This window comes from Neopelma chrysocephalum, unplaced genomic scaffold, assembly GCF_003984885.1.
Source record: "Neopelma chrysocephalum unplaced genomic scaffold, ASM398488v2 Primary Assembly neopelma1_68, whole genome shotgun sequence".
Lineage (NCBI taxonomy): Eukaryota > Metazoa > Chordata > Aves > Passeriformes > Pipridae > Neopelma > Neopelma chrysocephalum.
Genome location: NW_020897727.1, coordinates 3,334,802 through 3,359,251, shown reverse-complemented (window position 1 = coordinate 3,359,251; position 24,450 = coordinate 3,334,802). Strand labels below are relative to the sequence as shown.

At 37.5% G+C, this 24,450-nt stretch overlaps 1 protein-coding gene across 1 annotated transcript; it reads left to right on the top strand.

The window, feature by feature from the left end:
* Positions 1–991: 991 nt before the first annotated feature.
* Positions 992–22,474, top strand: TENT4B (terminal nucleotidyltransferase 4B). The gene is made up of 11 exons (XM_027685039.1): positions 992–1,115; positions 6,289–6,335; positions 9,127–9,247; positions 10,250–10,357; positions 13,449–13,577; positions 14,874–15,087; positions 15,673–15,799; positions 15,902–16,005; positions 17,666–17,853; positions 18,429–18,593; positions 19,848–22,474. The coding sequence occupies exons 1-11, from the start codon at positions 1,026–1,028 to the stop codon at positions 20,025–20,027; spliced, it is 1,473 nt and encodes a 490-aa protein (XP_027540840.1). The 5' UTR covers positions 992–1,025; the 3' UTR covers positions 20,028–22,474.
* Positions 22,475–24,450: the final 1,976 nt, after the last annotated feature.

Below are 24,450 nucleotides of genomic sequence, written 5' to 3'. Positions count from 1 at the left end.
TTCCCTGTCTCAGCTACGGGCTTGCTCTTAATAAATTGATCTCTTCTGATGGTCCCTCGGAGCTTTAGTGAGAGATACAGTTGTACTTGGTAACTAGAAACAGCACATTTTTAAAGATAACTAGCTATTACTATAGTGGTCATTGCAAGAAACAAATGAAATTAATGTAGTTACTCTGTGGCTGGAATTACATTATTAGTCAAGATGATGATGTGTTTATGGTACTACAGGAGCACAGAAATTTGTAGCACTGTATGAAGACATTTTTATTTTAGCTCTCATCATAGGCAAGGTAAACATAACTTACTGACTGTGAGAAGCACATGTAATAGAGTAAACTATATATGGGTTAACTGTCTGTCAGTCACTTATTCTTCTGAGCCACCGCTGCTGCATGTGTACTACTTATTTTCTGGGGTTATGGGGGGAGAGTGCGTTTTTAGTTTATGTGAGTTCTGCGAGCAGATAAAGAAGCAGTTTTTCTAGCTCTGGTACTGGCACAATTACTGACAACTTTGCAAGTGTGGTGCTGAATACAGACTGCTGCCTGAAACTCCCTGGCTGGTGCCAAGGGGCTGACTAGGAAGTGTTGGCTAAAAACCTCCTGTTTAAATTTTTGTGAAGTGTGTACTCAGAGCTTACAGCTGCATCCGTAGTTGAGGACTGAACCATTTCTGTGTTACGCTGGCATTAAAATAGAGTGTGACTTTCAATGTGAATTGGAGGCACTTGGATTTAGGTTTGCTTCCATGCTTTTAGCAAATGAAGTGCAATATTGACCTGTTGGAATGAGAAGCTAACGTGAAAAGAAACGCTAAGAAGCGTTGTGAATGTGGATTTTTTTTTTTTAATTGCGTGCTGCTCTAAAACTGCCCCTTGAGGAAATTGGGAACTAGAAGCTTAAAAAGCATATTTGATTAGAGTAGTTGGTATTTCATTCGCCTGTGGGTTTTTTCCTGACTTTTTGTTCTTTTTTTCTTTTCTTTCTTAGTCTTCATGAGGAAATCATTGACTTTTATAAGTATATGTCTCCCAGACCTGAAGAAGAAAGAATGCGGATGGAAGTGGTGACCAGAATAGAAAACGTTATCAAAGAGCTCTGGCCTAATGCAGATGTGAGTAGGACACTGTTTTATTTGTTAATTTATAAAAGCAATGTTTTGTACCTGTTTACTTCATGAAATATTGAATACTGAAAATTCTGTTTATTTTTCCATGTTGAAAGAAACAAAAACCACAGAAAGACTTCTGGTCAAATGAGAGAGCTGATCTTTCTTTCTAGAATAATACAGGTTAACATTTTCTATCACACATAAAACCAAAGACAAGTTAGTCCTGCTGTAGTCACAGAAAGGGCATAAGGTGTGGCAACATTCTGTCTCATGAATATTTATTTACTAAGATTAATGGGAACATATCAGGCATGCATGCATGTATTTTATAAAAAAAAAATCTTCTGAAACTCCTGTCTTCACTAGTAGCAGGGCTTCTAGTCCAAAGACCCTGCAGTCTTAAATAAATCTGTTAAGGTGGAATACCAGCAATGCCCCATTACATGGACCATGGTATATTTAAAAGGCAGTTAAATTAAATTTGCATGTCTTACAAATTTAAAAAAAAACAAGAGTTTCTGTGTAGGAAGAAACAAATCTGTAGATCTGTGTATTGAGCTTACAATCTGTAACGCCTCTTCCCACTGAAGATGGGTTTTGGTGGTACTTACTCATTTGAAACAAGTGTTTCTCCTGTGCAGAGCTAACCATTTTTTGCTAAGATTGTATTAAAGAGAAGACAGAGAAGTTGCTTTTACAAGTCAATATGATTTTATGAGGAGACAGTTGGATTTCTGGCATAACTGAATCTAGTTTAATTGTATTCCTCTAACTAATATGTTGTTCATTTCCAGAATGCAGATTTGTAGCTGTAGTCATCTATTTGTAGATAACAGTAGCTGAAAATAAGGGCTTGTGAGCCAGAATAGCAAACCAAATTCAGACAGCAGAATCTCTAGTATAAGGAATGCTCTTTGATCCTGCTACAGTAAAAGATAATATTTTGACATGAGTGACTTAAATCCCCGGTTCATTTCAAGTCTTCTTAACCTGTTTTTTTGGAATGTGTTTCTAGAAATTGGCAGAATATGACAGCATATGAATTCTGTAGAAGCCCTATGTATGTGGTGTGTGGTTTTGTGTGTAAAATATACTCACATTGTCAAGGTGTTTGTTGTCACAGACGATGTATCAGTAAGGTATCCTATGGAAGGAGCACTCTCCACTCAGTGGTAGCTGCCTTTGCACAGTTAGAGGGAATTGGTGGAGGCATTACTACCTGTATCTGGGAATTTTGAGCACAATCAGTAAGCTTTCCATGGAAACTGTGTAAGAGACTTTAGCACGTGCCATAGGTGTTGTACAGCTCTCCTTAACCCAGTGAAACAGTGAGACAGACCCTAATCAAGACTAGGAGCAGTGGGCTGCTAGTCTGACAGGCAATAGTGTAGGAAACAGTGTGGTTATGAAACTGTATGCTGTGATACACCCTGCTAGTGCCTTGTAGGAGGGGATTTCACCAAAATCACTGGTCGCTTCAGCTTAGAGAAGATTTCCTATTTCCTGGGCAAGTCTGTGTGCTGCAGACTTAACTGGTGCAGTGGGGTTTGTGAATTTATTACCGGGGGATCTCTCTTTGTTACTGCCCAGACTTTGAATGGGGCACAAGACTTAGTGCTTACAGAGATACTGTTTGTAGGACAAGCTTGATCTGTCAAAGTTAAGTCTTTTGTATTAAAAATAATTTTTTACATATATATATGTGTGCCTATATATATATATGTATTTGGGGCCTTGAGAAAATAGTCTTTCTTTAAACTACTGAAACATTTGTGTTGCCACAATGTATTTAAGAAGGGGAAGCAGTTTACAAGCCTTACCACAGGACACAGCTGACCACTGGGCTGAGCTGTAATGTGACCAAGAGGAAGCACACATTGTGTAGTTGAAAACTGAAGTTCATTTTTCAATTAGTGACAGTTAAAACTGCCAGGACTGTCTTTCTCTGCTGTACTTGAAAATGTTAGAGAGCGAGAGCGTGCCAGTTCCGTTTTCTCAAGTCAGTAACTGTTCTTCAAAGCCCAACTGCACTTTGTCTGCAGTTGTTACATCGAGGAGGAATTCTCCTTTTGTGCGTCCTTCCATTTTCTGGGGGCTAGAAGGGAACTGAACAGTGACAACAGACTGCCGGGTTATAATTTGGAAGTTACTGTGCTGTTATTTTTCTAACACTTACTCTATCAGATCAGCTTGGGAACTGAACTGCTGAACTCAACTGTGTTCAACTTTGACAATCTCTTGTTGTAATTTTTCAGTCCTTTGAGTTAATCACTAACCTTTTGGTAATCTGTGTTGGTTTAGCTACTTCTAAGATTCAAGTTTTGAGTACATGCTCTGAGAAGGTGGAGTGTTATCTGGTCCAATGTCCTCAGCTTTAGCTGTAGTGTAAAGTGATGAGTTAATGTTTAAGCTGTTCATTTTGAGTCATAGATGCAGCCAAACCAGCTAAAATAAACTTGGGAGTTAAACATACACATTTAGTTTGTAGTTTCTCACTAAACACATAAGTAAGACATAGTCTTTAAAAATCAGATACCAAGAAAAGGGAAATCAGGCTTCATGAATCTAAATGTACAGAGAACATGTAGAATGTGCCTGAGCACATACTTTTTTTTTTTTCCCCTCTCCTGTTCCACTTAGGAAAGGCTGAAAAAGCAGATGGGGGGGTAAAACTAGGTACCCTAAACTGTTACTTTATTTATAGAAGTTAGCAATTGTGTCATTTGCTCTCTTACTCAAGGGAATGTGCTTAGAAGGAAACATTCCTAGGAAGTGAGAACTGTTCTTGGCATCAACAAGGCTCTGACCATAAGAAACGCTTTAATTACGCTGAAACCAAACATCCCAAAACATTAAATGAAAACATTTTAAGACAAAGATTTTTGACCAGTTGAATATGCAAATTTGACTGTTGAACAAATAAATACTTACACAGTGGAATTTAGGATACATTTGCTAAAGTGTCCTCAGCTTCGTGTCTGTGTGACCTCATAGATCTGAAAAGAGGTAATGTTGCATACTTCATGCACTTCAGTTATGAAAATACTACGATGGAATGAAAGCAGGAAGATGAACTCTGTTTAGTTCAACAAACCTCAGAAATTCTACTTAATGACGTAGAAGGAAGGGAAATTAAATTGGCTGTGGTGTTTTGACAGAGGTATTTTAGTAACAAGGATTTACCAAGCTTTTGTGGGTTTCCAAGTTCTGTTGTGCATAGCAAGCACGTATTTGGGCACATACTGTAATTAAAGCTTCTTTGGAATTTAATATGAACAAGTTCACAGAAATTTGGGAGAAATAGTAACAATAAAATAGAGGAGTAGGAGGAGTCATTGCAGTGCTGTGAGGTGTGAAGTTACCTTATGAGTGCAAATCCATATCTCTGTCCATGTAGAATAAAAATATGATCAGCATTGTTGGCACACCACAAAAACTAATGCTCACATCTCAAGCCATAATGGAGTCCTGTATTTGGGATACCTTAAATGCCTGCATGGCTACAGAGCTTCAACAGTTTAAATTCCAAATCAATAATAAATCAAAATCCTTTACAATCTGTGTCCTGATTTCCCCATTCTTCCTCTTTTATCTTTACAGATTTTGTGAGAGAGAGAGGTTGAAGGGTGGGTGTGGGTTTCTTTTAGAATTTTTCGGTGTTTCTCATACTCTGAATTATTGTACAAGAGCAGATGTTGTCTCATTCCTTTCAGTAAAGGTCATATATGTTGTATCAGTAAGTTTATGAATACTTTCAGGGTTGTTTATTCAGTAAAGGCTCTCTTTGCTGTTCAGCTGAACACACTGTTTTGTTTGATAATGTGAAAGCACATTTAGTTTTTTCTGAACCCACCAGTGGTCATTTTATTGTGCAAAAGCAATTTTCTGATGTTTTTGGTGGCCAAATAAATCCTGGTTTGACTGAACCCTATTTCATAGAGGATGCTTTATTATGATTCTGGATTAAAAATAGTGATAATTATTATTACAGTCTTAGCTTTGTGATGCCCTTATGCTTTTGTTAAGATCTAGTACAATATTGATCTGTGGCAATTGAATCTGTGGCATCTCTTGCAGTCTTTGCTGGTTTGAGAAGCTATGAACTTTCAACATTAAATTGTGTATGTACTTTTTATTGGGAGTGGGGTGAGGGGGTAAAAAGAATGAAGTGATTAAAAAAAATAACTGAGAAGAAGCACTCAAACTACTTCTTAGTCTACTGAAGTATTAAGACACTTGCAAAACATCATCTCTTCCTGTCTCCCCCTTTTTCTTATCCTGAAGGGGAAAAACATAAAAAGTGGGTCACTTGACATCCAAATAGGTGGCAATCAAGCTAGTGTATGAGACTCATTAAAGCAGAATACTCAAGTCTGTATAAGGTGGCTCCAGGAAACACATCAGAAGACTGTCTGGTTGAAAATTAGTCCAAATGTGTAGATATTTTTACTTTGAAGTCTCACCAGCCCCCCTTTGAGACTCAGTGCATGAGTCCGACCTCCCGCAAGGCTTGGCTAAGTAATGAGAGCGAGCTGTTTTGGACAGCTTAGAGTGAAAACCTGATGATTTACACCTCCAGTGATAGTAAAAATCCAGCATAATAAAGTAATTCTTTGGGACGTGAAGCTTTACAAAACTGTTTGTTGCTTAAGCAGAAATAAACAGAGTTATGCTACTTGCTTTGTAATTCAGAAAAGAAAAGGCTTATGATATAATTAATTTTTTTTAAGTATACAAAGCAATGGAAATACATCAGACCTAAACTTAGAAAATACTTAAAAAACAGAAGGGTATACTTTGAGTTATGAAAGCAAAAACCAAATTGAGCTGTTGCTGTTTTTTTAAAATGTTCTCTCATCCTTGAGTGTTTCGAAATCTTGTGGGTTCTGGGTTTTTGCCAAATTTGGTCATGAGGACAATTTTTTACATTATAAAGGAGTTTTTTTAGTAGAAAAGTCAAAGTTAATAGGCTTCAGGGGTAATAACAATGAAGATCAGCCGTTTATAGTACAGTGAAGATATGAATGCTTTAACAGGAGTGCTCAAGTGCCTGTCAGCAATACCAAAATCTACCAATGGAGGGTAGCAATAGCCAGCCTTTACGAGCAGCTTAATAGAACTTGTCTTCTGAAGCCTGAAAATTTGTTTTCATATATATCCTTTTCTTGTGTTTCAGGTGCAGATATTTGGAAGTTTTAAAACTGGTTTATATTTGCCTACAAGGTTAGTAATTTTTCAGTGTAAATTCTGTACAAGAGAAAAGATGACTTGCTGAAACTGTACCCCTGGGGTGATTTATCTGCTCTCCTAGTGTCTGTATTACGTGTTGATACTTGTTACATTAAGAAAGTGTTAAGATATTAGTTTTCTGCAAAGTGTACAGGAATACAGTAAATAATATTAACTATAACACAACTATATAGATTTTGCATGTATCAGTAAAAGGATCTGAATTACCATGTGGTCAGAAAAGGCTTATGTTGTGATTTGGCTTCATTAATAACAAAAGAAGAGATTGGCTTTAAAAGAAAAGCTAAATTTTATCTCCACAGATAACTAAATTGAAACCTTTAACATTACCTTGTTAGTGTTAGCACTGAAGAGAAAAGATTACGTACAGAATTGGCTTTTTCCTTTCTGTCTTCTTTTGTGAAATCTGTACGATAGTCAACACCTACCTTTTTTGAATTTGTTACTAGTTTTCATAAAGAAAAATCACTACTCAGGGACAATAGTATCTTCTGTGTAGAAATTGTAAGTATTTTTAACAATTAAAGAGAAATAGAAATGAAAGGCTTAAATGGCTGCAGGGCACAAACACATTGAAATAGCATAATTCTGAGGATAACACTTGAACACTTGAACTTCAGGAATGTGAGGACATCTAATGCTGACTGCAGGCGATGGATACCCTTGTTGTCATTTCATCTCTTTTTGTTAAAGAAAGGACCTGAGAGATGGTTTAGCACCTGCTTTAGTCTCAGGAGTTGCAGAGAAGTTGAATTGCTCAGTGTCTGTTTGAAAAGCCAGAAGTTAGGTGTACAAATACTCACTGTTTTCACATTTGCCCTCATTCTTGGCCTTTTTTGTACATTGATTTTACATAGGCTTAATTAAATTTGATTTGATGCTGGTAATGCAAGAGAGATACTCCTACCCACTTGTTTTTTTACTGTGCTTAATTGTTTTGAAACTGATGTAACAAAAATGCTTTACTGTTGTCTGTTTAATTTCATATACTGCCTTGCTTCAGTATTTGTTTCAGCTGAGGTTGCTGGGGAAGAACAAATGCAGATATTTCAAACACAGTACATAAACCCACAAAAACACCTTCCTGTGGCAGTGCTTGCCAGACTTTCAAAATCACCCACATTTGTGGTGGTCATTAATTCACTGTTGCCTTCTATCAAAGCTTCTCTTCTCCCTGGGTTTTCCCAACCTGTCAGTAACTGTATAGTTAGTTTGGATTTCAGGCTCTGGGATTCAGGAAGACCTACAGTGTTTTTTTTAATCCTGTTTCTCTGTGCAAGAATTTGCCTTATATCCATTTACTTAAGCTTATGTTGAAGGTTTGTGCACGCAGTTGTTTAGCTGCTGGATCTCTGTTCTTTTGCAGGCAGTATCTATACTCAAGGTGGCAACAGAGCTGCTTTTTCTGTTTCAGTGTGCATCAGAAAAAGGCCTCCTGTTATTAACCGTCAGCAGTGGGTTTAACACTGATTTAGATTAGAAGAGAAATGTCCAGCAGCATTTCCTGCTCTCCAAGCTAGTTTTGAACATAGTTTTCTGAAAGCTGTCCTTGTCAGACAGATGGTCTGTGACTGAACTGCTGCTGAACTGCTGCTGGCACTGCTTGTTGGCAAGAGCTTGTTCATCTAATGCAGATGTAGTTTTTTTGAGATTGTTAAAGCAGTGTTGTTTGTGAATCAGCAGACCTGTAGAATCTGGGGGGGGGGGGGAAGCATTCCTAAATATTTTTATGTTTTCTGTTATGCAATTTTCTGTATCACTGAAGTGTCCTGCGAGCATAACTATAGGTTTACATGCTCACCTCCTTTGTGTTCCCAACCAAGCAGGGAAATCAAAGAAATAAGGGAGCAAAGAGGAAAAAGCTCAGGATGTCACAGTAGCCCTCACTGGCTTCAACTGGGACACCAGCCACCTTTTGAATTTGAGTTCAGGGACTGAATTAGGGTGTCAGCTCCCTGTGTAGTCAAATGAATGTGTGTGGATAGGGAGGAAGTGTAGTGGGATGGAAACACCTCTTCAAGGAGCTGAGTTAATGAGTGAAATTAATTAGGTGGTTTGGTCTTATTTAACGGCTTGTTGCTTCCTGAAGTCAAAGTTGCCACGTTTTCCTTTCCCTGCTCCCTGTTCTTGGCACTGCAGGACAGCTGCTTGCCATGTGCGCATTGGTGCTCTGATCATCCAGAAAACCAACTTTGAGATGCAAAGAGGCAGGAAGTTACCTCAGAATGTTTTGGGAGCTCATTAAGAGGGGATGAAGAAGGTTTCTGCCAGACCCATTAATAGGTTGAACTGATTTGCTGTGGATTAGGCAACCACCAGACCTAGAGCAAAGGAGAGAGGGCTGTGCATCTGGGAGTAGAGGATGGGGAACAGGACTTGCCCTTTCAGTGACAGATTGTTAAATTGGCATTACTGGTTCATACAGCCCAAGGATGGTGATTCACAAGTTCATTTTTTGCTCTGAATCACTTTGGAGAAGCTGATCCCTCTCTACTCACAGTGTGGCCTGAGGAGACTGATCTTAGGCTTTTCAGCCCAATTGATTTGTGTGTGTATCTGTCCCCTCCCCTTGGTAACCTGTAATATTCTGTATTTCCCAAAGTGTAAAAGTTCATCCCCACCCATTTCCTCAGAAAATTACGAATTAATTATTGGGTTAAGCTATGTTCTGTCAGCTTTATTCTAGGGATGTATAGATGTCAATTGTTTATATTTTAACTGTATTGGTCTTTTAATATGAATAATTTTTTTTTTCCCATTTCAGTGATATTGATTTAGTTGTGTTTGGAAAATGGGAGGCATTACCGCTTTGGACCCTGGAAGAAGCTCTTAGAAAGCACAATGTAGCAGATGAAAACTCAGTAAAGGTTTTAGATAAAGCAACTGTAAGTTTGCGGGAAGAGGGTATTTCCTTGTTCGAAGCTAAACTTCAAATCTTTGGGAAGAGAATGAATTTTTATAAGAAGAAACTATTTTTTTATATTAAATTTGAAATAGAACCAATAGAACTTTTAAGTAAGGTTTTTACTACTGAAAAAATAATTGATAGTGCAATAACAAGTATTTCTTCTGTTGGGGAAATCATCTGGTATCCCATATGCACAACATACACTTGCTTTTAAAAGAGATTAGACTAGTCGTTGTGAATTTATGTGATTAAGCGTTATGAATTTCTGACTGAGTTTTTACATAAGTGAAGTATTTATTTTTTCTTTTTGCAAGTAAGCAGGCAAAATAAATTTTCACATAAAAATAGTATGTACATTCTTGCATAAAGAGGTAATGGTATGTCATGCACAGAATAGGATTAATTGTTATAATTTCCTACCTTTTGCTAATTTTGAGAGTATGTTGGGGTTCTACTAGGTATCTAATTCATAGCTATTATTAGTAGAGGAAGGTAATTTGGCAACCACTCAGGTGGCGATGCATCAGAATGCTCTCAATATTCGGTACTTATTGTTTGAATCAGTTTTGGTGAGGGAATGATGACCCCAGTGACACGAGTTGTGTCAGTTCTGGAGTCTCGGGTACCATTTCTCTGTGTTTCTCCAGAGTTTGTCTCCCCCTGGTGTCTGTGGTTCCCACCAGAGCTGAGCTGCTGCACCAGCTACTGACCCAAACCAATCAAAAATTTATTATGGAAGGTGAAGCGTTCTGTTCAACAGGACAGTAAATTGAAAATAGCGTTTATGACTTAGAAAAGTAAAGTTTAAGTAAACAAATTGGCAAGGAGAGTGAGTTCATTAATAGGAGTACTGATTTCTCTGCCTAATTCCTCTCTACAAATTCATAAAACGTTTCAGTTTTACTGGTGCATATAAGTATAAATGAAACCAAATGTGTCTTGGAAATCTGTATTGACTTAACCTGTCTTTTTTTTGCAGGTACCTATTATTAAACTGACAGATTCCTTCACTGAAGTAAAAGTTGATATAAGCTTTAATGTACAGAATGGAGTTAAAGCAGCCCAGCTCATCAAAGATTTTATCAAGGTTAGGCAACACTATAATAGAACTACAGAGCTGACTATTTGATAACTTAACTTTATTTCCTGTTTTACTTTGGCTGCATCCTTACTAGAGATACACTTTCACTCTGTTATTTTTTGTTGTCTGATACTACTGAGGGATGTTCTGAAGTTTTTAGGCATATTGCCTTAAAAGGCATGATGATATTAAAATACACAAAGAAAGTGTGGAGTGGCCTTAATGGTACAATGATTAAGGAAAATGCACTAATCTCTGTATTAAATGTTCTGCTCTTTTAACTGTGGTTCATTTAACTTAAAATTAGTAATAACCACACATTTCTGAGGAAGTAAGAATCATCTTGTTCTGGACTGAATATTCTTTTGGCATACAATGCTAACGAAGTAGAATAAGTTAAACTTAAGTGTTCAGAGATTCACTAGTACATGTATAATAGGTATATTACAGTTATTTTTGTTTAATATATGGGATCATTTTGTTAGGATTAATGTGCTTTTGTATTTAAAGTTTTGAAATATCATTACACTATTTTCCTTTCCTTCCCTTTCCCTATTCAGTGCATTAGACACTCACAGTAAATGTTTCATAAAAGCAGTAGATAATTTTTCTTGGATTTTCATATTCTGTTTAGGGAAGTGAAGTGCAGTTCAGTCTCACTGAAGTGCTTAGGTATTACTGTTCTATTACTGACTGTTTTTTTACTTTAACCAAACTACTGGACAGCAGGAGAACCAAAAATATTTTGGTAGCTAGATAAGTAATACTTCAGAAAACTCCATAAATCTGAATAAAGCAAGCACTTTAATTTCAATCATAAAGGTTAGAAATCACATACATCTGCTTTAATAATGTCATTGAGTCTTCTAAATTTGGGGAGATTTTTAACTGGTGATGAGTTGGAACATATGGCATTCAACTTGATAGTCTTCAGTTCCTTTATGTGTGTTTAGTAGCAAGTATGAAAGTAGCTCAGTTTGCTTGTGCAATGTCTATTTCTTTAACCTGTAGAAGGACGCAGGAGAAAAATCTCTGTCCTTAAATTTAGTAGAATCGTCTGACTTCCTCTCTGCATAGTCTCACCTCTGTGTGTCTATGAATCTTCTGCTTGAACCCCTGCCGGTGAGGCCTCTTGCACCCACACTCAGAGTCAGAGGGTGGGGTGGATTCAGAGACCTTTCGTCTCAGCCTCAGTCTGATGAACAGAAGTTGTGTTATGTAGCTCCTTGTTGGGGAAAGAAGGTGCCCAGAATCTCTATCGTAACAGAGCTACCTGAAATTTGGTAGCTGACTTCAGTTTTTACTCTGTCACATTGCCTCATGGTGGACAGGCTGTCCGTGTTTGGTTTTCTGCCACAAGGCAGAGACTGTATTTCTGTTATACTCCACATACAGATTTATTTTTAACTTTCCCAAAATTGCCTATTTGCTTCTGAATTTCAAGGTAGGAGATAGTCTTCTCATGAGAGCCTGAAGGCATTTTATATGTTTGAAAAAAGAAAAAGGCGTTAGCGTGTTCCTGTTGCCTGGGTTATTTGTAACCCTTTGGCCTTGGGTCAGGGCACGGCGAGAGGGGGCTGTGCCTTAGGGAATGAGTGGGAGCTGTCTGTGGCAGCTGGGCAGGTGTGAGACAGGGCCCAAATTGCTGAGCACGTCTGGTGACAGTACTTGGGGTAAGCTCACAGCCTGGCCAGTGCCTGACAGACAACTCCCCAGTGAGGATGTCGAGGCTGAAGATGCCTAGTCCGTGGTTAGGGTCAGGATTTAGGGTCAGAATCAGCACCAGTGCGGAGCAGCGGGGCTCAGGCACACAGCACGAGGAACCACTGAGATGGGAGGCAGCTCTCCAGCAAAGTGGAGGGACTCCCAACAAGGCTTTCCACACGGTGCTTTCCCACACAGCTGTTTTCACAGCAGCCTGAGCCAAGGCTGAGCAGCTGTGCCACCCCAGAGCTGGCCTTGAGCTGAGCCTGGTGTGGCGGGGAGGTGGCACATGGCTGCTGTGGAGGGTCCTTTGTTTAACTTGGAGAAGTTCTGATGTGTACTTGCCAAGGGACTTCACTGGTGTTCTTGAGGCGCTCTCCATAAAATATGTACAGGGCATTCTCATGGGTCTTATTTTGTCCCACATGACTTTCAGTGTCTAACTGAGGTGTCATATTCAGTATTAGCCTTGGAAATGCCTATTTCTCTTTGAGTATTCAGTTTCCTGAGAACAATCCTGTCTTTGAATTTTGGTACACACTGTTATTTGACACTTCAGCTTGTAAGTTCTTAATAGTTCAAAAAAAGGATTTTGGGATCTTCAGTTAAATAAGGCTCCCAATACTCACCATAAGGCTCATGCAGAGAAGTTCTTAGCAAAATTCTTCTTTCCCTATAATCTTCTGCAATCACAGACATCATGATCCACATCTCATCTCTGACACTAAGGAACTTTTTGGCTCTGTGTTCATAAAAGTGATATTATTGAGCCTCTTTCACCCTTCCCCTGTGAGGGAGTGTACAGAGTGCAGGCATAGCCTCCACTGCTGTCCAAAGGGTCCATGTTCTCTGCATGTGCAGTGTATGCACACCTCTAAGGGAATCCATGTGGATAAACCTATCAAAGGACTGGGTATCCAAAGGTAAGTATTTGGCTCCTTTGAAAATGTTATCTGAGTTTAGTAATTTTGAAGGACTTTTTGTAACTCTGGGCATCTGAAGTACTTGCAGGACAGAAATCTCAGCCCATTTTGGTCTATCACCACAGTTGTAGCAGGAAGGTTTTGTTACAGATGTGGATATCTCCACAGTTCTTCCTTTACAGTCCTTTTCATTTGTATGAGAAAAGCAAGTGTATTTATGTATTCAAACCAAATAATTCTTACTTTATAATCTTTTTTCTGTTGTTAATATCTGCTACCAGAGTTGAAGAGGTAAATAACTGTATTGATCACAGGCAGAGCACTTGGCTTCTCCCCTGTTACTAAAAATAATAGCTTAGAATTGTACATGGCTGTAAGGCTGAATATAACAGATAGCTTCAATATGCTCTCCTAGCATCCATTGTATTCATGCACCACAGTGTCATAACATCTTTGTTTTTCTCTTTCAGAAATATCCTGTATTACCATTTCTAGTTTTAGTATTGAAACAGTTCCTGTTGCAGAGGGACCTCAATGAAGTATTTACAGGTGGAATCGGTTCTTATAGTCTTTTTTTAATGGCTGTCAGTTTTCTTCAGGTAAGCTCCATGGACTCTGTGGGTGCCACTGGTGCATAAGGACATCACCTTCAGAAGAAATTTGATCAACCCTTAAATTTAATCATTTAAACTATCACGTTTGTGGTTTTGCACTCCCTTTTCATTTAAAAATAGATACATCCCACCTGTCTTCTGTTCTTTCATACTTTTGGTCTGAAAGATGTTCAGAACATCTGTTGGTGTATCAGTGCCAGCCACTGATACACGATACTGACATACAATATTGATACCTATGATCTTGACATTCATCCTAAACCAACTTGAATGTTGTGTAACTGATTTGGAAAAAGCTCCATAAGGTTGGTGTTGCCTGCAGCTGTCCTTTATAACACTTGATTTCCAGGTCATGTGCCCTGTAGGTGCTTTAATGAATGCAATGGAATTGTGGTTGTTTGTCTAGGTTTCTAAATGTGTTTTACAACTTTCTCTTGAATCTAATAGGGCAAAATGCATGAGCTAAATCTATATTGTTGTGCCTAGGGGAGGAAAATACTGTAGAAATACAAAGTAGTGATTTCTGGCTGTATCAGCCTCATTCTTCTTCCTGAACTAAATAACTAAGTAACTGTATAACTATGGGTCTGTAAGTCTGTACTTTTCCAGATTGTAGTTACTTTTAAACCTGAGCCTGGAACTGGAGCTCAGCATTTGCCTAATGCTGTTGCAGTTGCCTGCTGAACACAAAAGAAATTAAGGCAACAGACGTATCTTTTTAAGAGAAACCAAAATCTCTCCCAACCCCAGTTTTTCTTATATTGACTAATAGCACTTACATTTGCTCCTGCAAAAAGGAAAAGAAAAGAAGTCAGGTTTTGTATTATGTTAAAATTAGCAGCTGGTTTTGTTCATAGTTTCTCGGGCTGCATACTTTAACAGCAGAGGGAACCATGGGTATAGCTGTGCACATGAGAAGCCTGTATTTGTATTGCAGACCCAGGTTTGTGAGGTGCAAATATCTTGGCTTTTCCACAAAAACTCTGCTGGAAGTTCACTTACTGGACTGAAAGTTCAAATACAAAAACTTTAATGCTTGACAGCCTTTTTTTTTAAGAGGTAATTAGTTTATAGAAGTTTTCATAGCCTCTTGATTTAAAGATGCAAAACTGCTTTATCAAGAGAAAATACTATATTTAGACATATTAGCTTTATATATTATGTTTTATTATTATTTATTACTGCATTTAGACATGTTTGCTGTGAAAAAGAGAAGACACTTAAAGGCACTTGAAACTTGAAGTCTTAAGAAAATGATTTTTTTTTCTCTCCTCTTAATAGCTGCATCCCAGGGAAGATGCCTGTATGCCCAATGCCAACTATGGTGTTCTTTTAATAGAGTTTTTTGAATTATATGGACGTCACTTCAATTATCTGAAGACTGGAATCCGAATAAAGGATGGTGGCTCTTACGTTGCCAAGGATGAAGTGCAGAAAAGCATGCTGGATGGCTACAGACCATCAATGCTGTACATCGAGGATCCCTTACAGCCAGGTATCCTCAGAAAGCAAGATTTAACATATGGAATATGAAAGAAAGGGTGGGGGAGTCCTTAATCCAGTGGAGTGAAATCAAAGAATTAGATATATGACTGTATATCTGTAGATAGATAACAGAGGGAATGACCACCAAGAGCCAAACAGAAACATCTCGTTCATGTGTGGGAACACAAGATGTACTCAGAATACAGGTGGCTGCTGAAGTGGCGGGTCAGGGGCAGTTTCAAGAAGAGTGTTAACACATTTCTGATCTAGAAGAATGTCATCCAGGACACTACTTTTATACGTGTAATATACGCAGTACAGGATTTTAATTATTTTTTGTAATTTATTTATTTTATTTTTTTCCTTCATGCATTGCACTTTTACCCAGAGAATTGCTGTTTTGGACTTTTGTGCATGTAAATATCTATAGATCTTCTAAGCTCTTTCAAATGTTTATGCTTCAGTAATCCTGTTCTACAACAGGTAATTGCAGTTAGTTGGGACTTAAAGGCAATTTTAAAAAAATGCTGCTGTCTCCTGTCTGAAAGGCGATAACCACAGTTTCAATCTTATTTATTTATATTCTTATTTTAAGGTAATGATGTTGGGAGGAGTTCCTATGGTGCCATGCAAGTGAAACAGGCTTTTGATTATGCCTATGTTGTTCTGAGCCATGCAGTTTCCCCAATAGCTAAATATTATCCTAACAACGAAACAGAAAGGTAAATTCTCCATGTCTAAATCTCAGACATTAATTGCTTATTTTTTTTGTGTGTCTTAAAAATTAATTGTGGTGATGGTTTTGTATTTTTCCTGGTTTGCAGTATATTAGGGAGAATAATTAGAGTAACACAAGAAGTGGCCACATACAGAGACTGGATATCCAAGCAGTGGGGAATGCAGAGCAGGACAGAGTCTTCGTGTAATGGTAAGTTTTGACTCAGCTGGGCTGAGATTGGGAAATTTCCTGCACATTTTGATCATACAGATTTTATTGCTGCTTTTGCCTCACATAAGGCAATGTGTGCATCTTAGTAGGAATTTCCTTTTTTTGTTCAGTATTCTCATCATTTCATCCAGAAAAGTTAGATTTGTACAAGAGTAAAATGGCCTCGTCTTTGTTCTACTGCGATAGATTTGGTCAACAGAGAGGTCTGTAAAGAGTGCTGCCTTCCAAAAGCAGACTTTGGAAAAACTTCCAATTTAAATTACCATGTTGTCACTGTCACGCTTCCTTTGTCCTTTAAAAGTGGACAAGGTTTTAAAAAGAATTACTGGGAATGCTAGTTTAAATCTGAATACTAACCCTCTGTTCTTTTATTTTTCATTTTAAAGTGTAACATATCATATGTATACAGAAGTAATATTTAATCCAAGACTGACCATATAAGTGGAATAAGCCTTTTAAACAGGAAAATCTTGAAATATCAATCATTATTTTTGTTTTTAACAAATGGAAACACAAAATCTACGCAGAGAACTTGGTTACAATGTCTTTTAAAATCATGTTTATTCCATTGCCCATCTTCTGACTTCAGCAGTCAGTTGCCACTTTTTGTGTAGGTGTATCTGCTATCTGGAAGTTTTCAAACTAAAATTAATTTTAATAATCTCCAGTTAATTTTAGAATGTTGCCTACTACAAGTCTTCTCTTGTTAGGGATTAATCAGAGTACATGATGCAACTACCCAGTCTTTCCCCAATGTTGGTATTTTGTTTATTTGTTTTTAAAACCTTTGTTAGTGATTTCTGTCACTGTACCTGTCAGTTAAATGTGCTCTGGGCCATTTGTGTTCTCTCAGGCCCTTGTGGCCCTGCTGTGCCCCCAGGAATGGCAGAGAACTGCTGGTCAATCCTGCAAGGAATCCTTAGCTCCCTATTAGCTACCTCCATGCAAATACAGCTAGTGGGGCAACAGATATATGTTATGCCAATCAGAGGGAACTCCTCAGTGTCTTATGTGAGATAAAACAGCAATTAAAACAATAAAAATAACCCCGTATCAGGAAGGTAATGGTGACAGTTACGGTGGTTGTCTTGTAGATTTAGTTTGGACTTAAGCTCCAATTCTTTTTTTTTAATTAAGGCAGAAGTTCTGTACCTTGTATCTTCAGTGTAGGAATTTGTACAAAGCAATGAGACTTATTTAGAGTTCTTCTGATCCTATCAGCTCCAGCAGAAGAAAAATGGGAGTTGCTGAGTATTGGGCATATAGGAACAGAATTTAAACCTACGTATTTAAATGCTGTTGAAGCATGGCATGAGACAATCTAAAGCAGCCCATCTGAACTCTGTTACTGCCTTCTTCTGTGTGTTATTGCTCTAATTCCCATCTTGAACCGTGGGCAGTGCCCAGGTTTTCATAGTGTGCATTACTGGATGTTGTTGGGAAGCCCCCCACGCCCTCTGGGAGGTGCTGCCTGCAGCGTGTGCACACAGACACCCTCACCTGTGTCTGCCTGTGTTTGGTGTGCACATCCTGCAGGATGTAACAGGCTTTATGTATCTTAGTGGGTATATGATAAAAACCCAAGGCAACATAATTTAGCAGTTAATGTGTGGTGATGCTTCTGTTTTGTTTTTGCTAGGCAATGGAGTAACCTTGATAGTAGATACTCAGCAGCTGGACAAATGCAACAATAACCTTGCTGAAGAGAATGAAGCACTGGGAAAACCTAGAAATAAAACTTCAGAAACACTTAGTAAACATTCTTCAAATTCTTCATCAGGTCCTTTATCATCATCATCGTCTACACTGTCCAGCTCTAGTGATGTAGTAAGTACTGGAGGTTTTCTGACCTTTCTTTTTTTAATTTCTTTTGGGTTTTTTCCCCCTTGATTTGCATCGCCACAGAATACATTTCGGAAGCTTGGAGTCCTAGTTAATTATTTCATCCAGAATCCTAACTTGCATAAGATGTTAACTCTTATGCAATTTCTACACATGTAAGTTGCAGTGTGTTTTTGACACAATACATGTAGAGAGTAAATGTAGTAGATACAAAATTCCATAGCTCTTTTTTCTCTGGGAAAATGGTATTTCAAAAACAAAAAAAAAAGACTGGTAATTCCAAGCCACATGCTTTAAAAAAAAGCAAAAAGCTTTAAAAAAATCTGTTTGGGAATTCTATTTAAAAAATAAAATAAAAGGCAGATCTCAAAATCAGAATCACACATCAATAAATTTTTAAATCTGTTGCACTCAGTAAAAATTCTGGATTGAAAGAATTTTAATATCTATTTTAATATTTTAAGCTTTGTCCACTGTTAGCTTTATTTTTAAAGTAAAAGTCACTTGCAGAAAAACTTACTCTTAAGAAAAACTCACTAATACTTTACGTTTTCCTGAAGGATTCTGATGGAACACCTTGCAAAACCTCTAAACAATTGAGTTGTCGTCAGTCTACCACAAACAGAGTGGGGTCACAAGAAGTGTCACTGGAATCCTCCCAGTCAAGTGGGAAAACACAAAATAGCCAAACAGCCAATACATCCAGCAACACGAACAAATCTCAGGTTTGTGGAATGTTTGAAAACAACATCTGTATAGATTATTTGAATATTGCACATGTCCCCCATGGAAGGGTAGCTTGTTCTGGAAAGGAAATGCTGTGTTTTTCACCTCCCCTTTACCCCACTAAAAGGTTTTCAGCACTGATTTTTATCTAAAATCACCTGATTCTTTCTTTAGCTTGCACAGGTGAATTTGCATCTGTGGCTTTCCCAGCCCTAAAGCAGGTGAAATTGGACTGACTTTATTTAGGGACATCTAGATTTGTCAGAAGTATAGAGCTGTGTTGCACCCATTTCCTCTTTGCAAAAAGCACATCAGTCCAGTTTTGACTGCAGAATTTCAGAACTTACCCTCAGTGAAAGACAGTTAGCTAAAATATATGTTTAAAACTCTGGCTGCTCTGTTAGCTGTTGATACTTGTTGAGCTGCTTTCCATTAAGGGAGGTTAAGATTCTTTGCTGACACATGAAATCCCCTCTCATTTCCCCCTATAGATAAATATCTTTATGATGACACCTACCAAATCTTGTGCATTTAGGGGATTTCTCATGTTAAGGATGCTTCTATGGCAACTCAGTATTCTGGAAATATTATATACCTCTCTATATACAGTATACTTTGGATATATTCCGTTTAAATTTTTATTCTTGGACACAATGTAGGACTTCTGTGTTTGAAAATAATCTGGAATCTTCTGGAATATTATTCCTGAAAATAATTCTAGAGACATGCCTTCTCCTTGCTAATGATCTGTCTGTAGCTTCTAATGAGACAGTTCACAGACTGGGCCTTGCCTATGCCATTAGTGTGTGTTCATGTTATTAGGCAGAACTAATTCCAGGCTGGAATGTGAATGTGCACAATCTGAGATACCCTGTATCTCTAAAAAGATGTGATGTAAAATTAGTCCTGGATGAGATTTGAGCAATCTTCCTCTGCTGTCTTGGATTATGGATTTACTTTTCTGTAAAACAGTAGAACGGTTCTATCCTTTCCAAAATTCCAAGTGCTCTGCTCTTTTCTCTGGACCTGCATAGCTTTGGATCTAGAGATGAACAGTTTATCAGTCACCAGAGTGGAAGATGGGCAGTGCTGTGCTGCTGTCTCAGCAATGGCCAGGCTCCTTCTGCCGTAGCAAGTTTTTCAAGTGTAAGGTTTTCATAAGTGAACATCCTCATTACCCAGAAACAGGGATGTGTGATTGCCACGCTTTTTTCCCTTTACCATGGGTTTACCATGTTTTCTTTCTGTTACAGCATGGATCTGCACGGTTATTTCGCTCTTCCAACAAAGGCTTCCAAGGTCCAACAAACTCAAGCCACGGTACCTCAGTCACAAACAAACAACATCAAGGCAGCAAATCACACCATCAGTTTTTCCACGGCAAAAAGAGGAAACACAAGAGAGATGCAGCCCTGTCAGACCTTTGTAGATAGTTGCCTACTTTATGACTGTTCTTCTGTGTGCAATGATCTCATGCTACAGGATAGTTTGATAGTGACTCCTTGGATCTCTTCTGGAGCTTCAGACTGTTCAGACATAGATTAGCAACTGCATTTTTTTTTCCCAGCTCGCCACGGAACGGAACATGAAGATTGATCACTGCAGAAAAAAACCAAGAAAAATAAAAAAAAGGAAAAAAATGGAGAAAAAAAGGAAAAAAAAAATTTTTTAAGAGGAAAAAGGCTGCTCATTTGATAAGTCATATGCTACAACAGGGTCATTTAGGATATAAAAGCTTGAATGTAAAATAAATGTAATTCCCATCAGCTCATGCTGACCTGTAGAGGTAGTACTCAGTGTGTCTAGGGGGTGGTAACAAACAAATAAAACACAAAAAAATAGGAAAAAAAAGGCAAAAAATTGTATTTTGAGGGAAACCCAGCCTTTAAAGGTGAAAGTAATTTGTGCATGATTTTTTAATTATTTTTGCATATACTTACCATTTTATTGTGTATATATAGATGACCATATAGGAAAACTGACATTTGTAATAGTGGATTTGTTAATACTTTTTACATAACATTACTGTTTAAATTGTAAACATAAATTTTTCTCAGGATTAGTTTGAAAAATAATCTGAATTGTCATCTTAACATCCATATAAAGAGACATTACTAGTTATATTGCTCAGAATTTCTTTTCTTGGCATTTGAAAGATCTAATAGAACATTTGATCTGCAAAAGCTGTTCCTCTGATAGAAAGGTTCATGGTGGCAAATGAAGATTTTCATTTGTATAAAGTGTACATGTACTTTGTGTAGACACTGAGCTTGTCATCTCAGAGAAGTAACCTTCACCTTGTTTTCTAGAGTGCCATCATTTCAGGCAATGGGGTTTTATAGTTGCATCCTTCTCTTCCTCCCCATAGTGGTCTCTCCTCCACTCTTTCTTCTTTTTTTTAAAGAAACAACATAGGGCCACTCGGGGTTTTTTCGTTTGATTGGTGGTGGTGATTGTTTTCTTCTTTTTTTTTTGGTTTTAAAAAACACAAAACAACGAAACTCAGTTTGTTACAGATGTTTGCATTCCTGGGCTGCTTTAATCCCATGCCTCCTTGTTTGTGCCTTTCCTCCCCCTTCCAGGTCTGGGTTTTTTTGTCTTTTATATTTTTGCTAACTCCTGTAGGAGATGATAACTGTTGAAGCTTTAAGTAAATTTTACAATTAAAGTATTTTTTTCTCACTCCCCTCTTAGGCATTTTTATATTTACACTTAATTATTAAAAAAAACAAAACAACCGTTTCAAATAATGAAATATACTTTGTATTGCCTTAAAGACCCAAACCTTTCATATCTCATCGTATTTCTTCATTGACCTCGTTATCATTTCATTTAAACTCCACATTTGTGTGGTTCAGTCGCATTACAAGTCTAGGTTGCAGTACCTTTGATGCCATGACTGCGAATGAAATTGTAATTGCACTCACAGGCATAGCTTGGAACAGGAGTTGGGACACTTTGGTGGTGGAGAGTTAAGTGGCATTTACTTTCACATATTTTGTTAAAGAGGAAAGTCTGTACTCGGCGTACGTGGCTGTATTTAATGCAGCGGTTCTGAGATGATGCTTTTATAAAAAGTACTGTTAGCTTTGAGAAACTCTTTTCATATACATTTACAGAATACTACAGACCAACCTGACCTTTAATGGGCACTTATGAGTGCAATGATTCTTAAAGTAAAATAAGACCAGAACTGGTGTTATCACTTAAATTAATAAACATTTTCAATGTGTTAAAGTGTTTTACTTCAAAAAGGAAAATATATATATTCCAAAAATACAGAAAGTCATAACATTTACTCCAACACTAAGCTTAAGTGATGTTAATTTGACAATTATTTTTAATTTTTAGATTCATATTTTAATTTGATCAGATAATTTTATCAAGAAGATGTTCAGCTTTTGTTCATAGAAGCTAGTAAAAGTTGTACCACATTATGCATAGTCAAGTATTTATTTTGTTTTAGATTATTGTGAATGTGTAGACTTATGTTCACCGCTTAGGGAACAATTATTTATAAATTATATTAATCCAGTATTGTTAGCTGCTATTAGCAAAACTGTTCCAAAACTTAATACTTGCAAAGATCTGTATCGCATTTACCACACTGAAGTGTTTTTAAAAGAATCACCCTCATTGTTGAAAGCAAATGTACTCTTAGGGTGCAGATATTAGTGTTCCAATAAGCATGTGATAATTTTAAGGTGGTGGTAGCGGGAAGATAATCTTGATTCCATTGGGAATCTTAGGTTTGCCTCAATTTATGGTTTTCATAAATTTAATGGAAAATAGCTTTTCCTGGACTGCTCAAGTTTCTTTTTGGTAAACAGTATCTTTCTAAAAGAAAAAAAAAAAAAAGAAAAAAAAAAGAAAAAAAAAAGCATGAAGGAATAATTGAGGTATTTTACATTGCCTCAAATGACCAGCATTGTATTCATAAAATACTGTATATCTTGCAAATCTTTATTTAAACGGAACAGTTGAACTGTTCATTTTTCAATCTGAAGTAAAATACTTTCAAGACCTTTTAGTTTGCCTGCTCATTTGTCTTGTACATTTCATCTCTGTATTTGACTCAAGTCTAATTCCTTTTTGAGTTTCAATACTTTTGTGAAGATTTTGTGAATATACGAAAAATAAATGTTTAATCTAACTACTGCAGTTTATCACCATTCTTGACACCCTGTTTTCCCCTTTACAGCACTGTGGAAACAGCTACTCGAGGAGCTGTGTCACATTTTTTGTATCTGAGTCCTTCCCCAGCTCAGTGCTGGGCCCCTCTGCCTGGAGTGTGGAAGCTGACTTTGTTCAAGTGGCCGTGGTCTGCTCTTTTTCCTTCCAGGAGAGCTGGAGCAGAGTCTGTAAGCCTGAGAATAAATGCAAGAATGTGCATGCATAAAGGGGTTCTTAATGTATGATTTTTCTCCAGCTTTCCTCCTCACAATACATAGGAAGCTTGTGGAAGGATCCTTTTTTTTTGTCTTCCGAACTTGGCCTCGGGGTAGTGCTCGAGCTGCAGGACAGGAGCTGTTCAGAGCTGCCACGCTGAGAGGGTGGTGTAGAACCATGCAAGAGTTAATTTGATTTACTTTCACCTAAAATCCATGTTTAGCAGCTCCTGAAGCACAGCTGATGTTACTGAAGTGTGTTGTAAACTTTGGTTACCATTCTTGCATGGCTCAGTTAGGAAGACACATACTGGAAGTTCTTGTAGTCTCACCACTGGTAGTCTACCAAAAACCACTGGAAATACATAAATAATCTGAAATGTTTATGTGTCTTCCTGTTTGGCATTAAATTGATTTTCTAAGGGTTTTTAAATTTAAAAAGAAGATTGTTTAAATGGTGTTTATAGTTAAAAGCTGTGTATTTGTTAAGGGTTTTTTCGTCAGTCTTCTACCTTGTGGCAGAAAAGAAGCTGAACTGTAAGTAAATCTTCCTGTGTAAGAGAAATGACATGATTCTGTTTCCTCAGAATTTACAGCTCAGGTTTTTAAATATTTATAGTAAACTTCTTTTGCTAGAACTTAATCTGTAGAAAATAATTAGTGGTCCAGTGGCCGGTGGCAACTTTTTTGATGTACTTTCAAAATGCAAAATAATTTTCTAAGAATCAAGTTTAAAATGTCTTGAAACTGTTTATCTTGTAAGTGCAGAATTCAAGAAGTTTACATTCTGGGTGATTTGTAGTGTTTTCCAAGTTTTCCTCAAAGATGTTTTCTAGGTGCAGAGACCTAAATGTAAATGTATCTTGACTATATTTCCAGAGTCATTTACTAGCAGTTCTAACAGATACATTACTCATGACTTCGTCTTCAAGTTGAAAGCAGCTTTGATGTTCTCCTGGTGCTTAATTTTGTCGTGGTTGTAGATTTTCCTATGTCAAAATACTACTAGGCTCTTCCCCACAGTGATTTGCTCTGAGCCTAAAGAACTAAACTTCAAAAGTTGATTTGTTAGGATGTTTGAGATGGTCCCAGAGAAATACCCAACACCTTTGCAGGTTTCTTAATGCCCTGAGTAACATGGGAATTAAAATTTAAATGACTTTATTGAGTCTTTATAAGCCCAAAGTTTGTGTCAAGTATCTACTTGAAAAGGAAATAGGAAGGGGCCAGGAAGTGGCCGTTAATTGTGCCTGGTGGTGCGAGATCAAATTAATGTATATTTCAGATTATTCTAAAATTTAGATCAGCTATTTTTCAACAGCTTTGATTTTATTTTTTTGATTTATTTCATGATTGGCCCACCATGACTGTTTTATCAATCTGGGGACTCCAATAACTCCAAAGTGTGGTGCCTTTGTTGGGCACCTTGGCCGTGCTGTTCAATGGGCCTTTCTCTTGGCAATAGCCA

Coding starts and splice junctions, on each gene's coding strand:
- TENT4B (XM_027685039.1), top strand. CDS start 1,026: ATGTCTCCCAGACCTGAAGAAGAAAGAATGCGGATGGAAGTGGTGACC. Junction 6,336..9,126: donor GGTTTATATTTGCCTACAAG/GTTAGTAATTTT, acceptor TTCCCATTTCAG/TGATATTGATTTAGTTGTGT. Junction 15,088..15,672: donor CGAGGATCCCTTACAGCCAG/GTATCCTCAGAA, acceptor TCTTATTTTAAG/GTAATGATGTTGGGAGGAGT.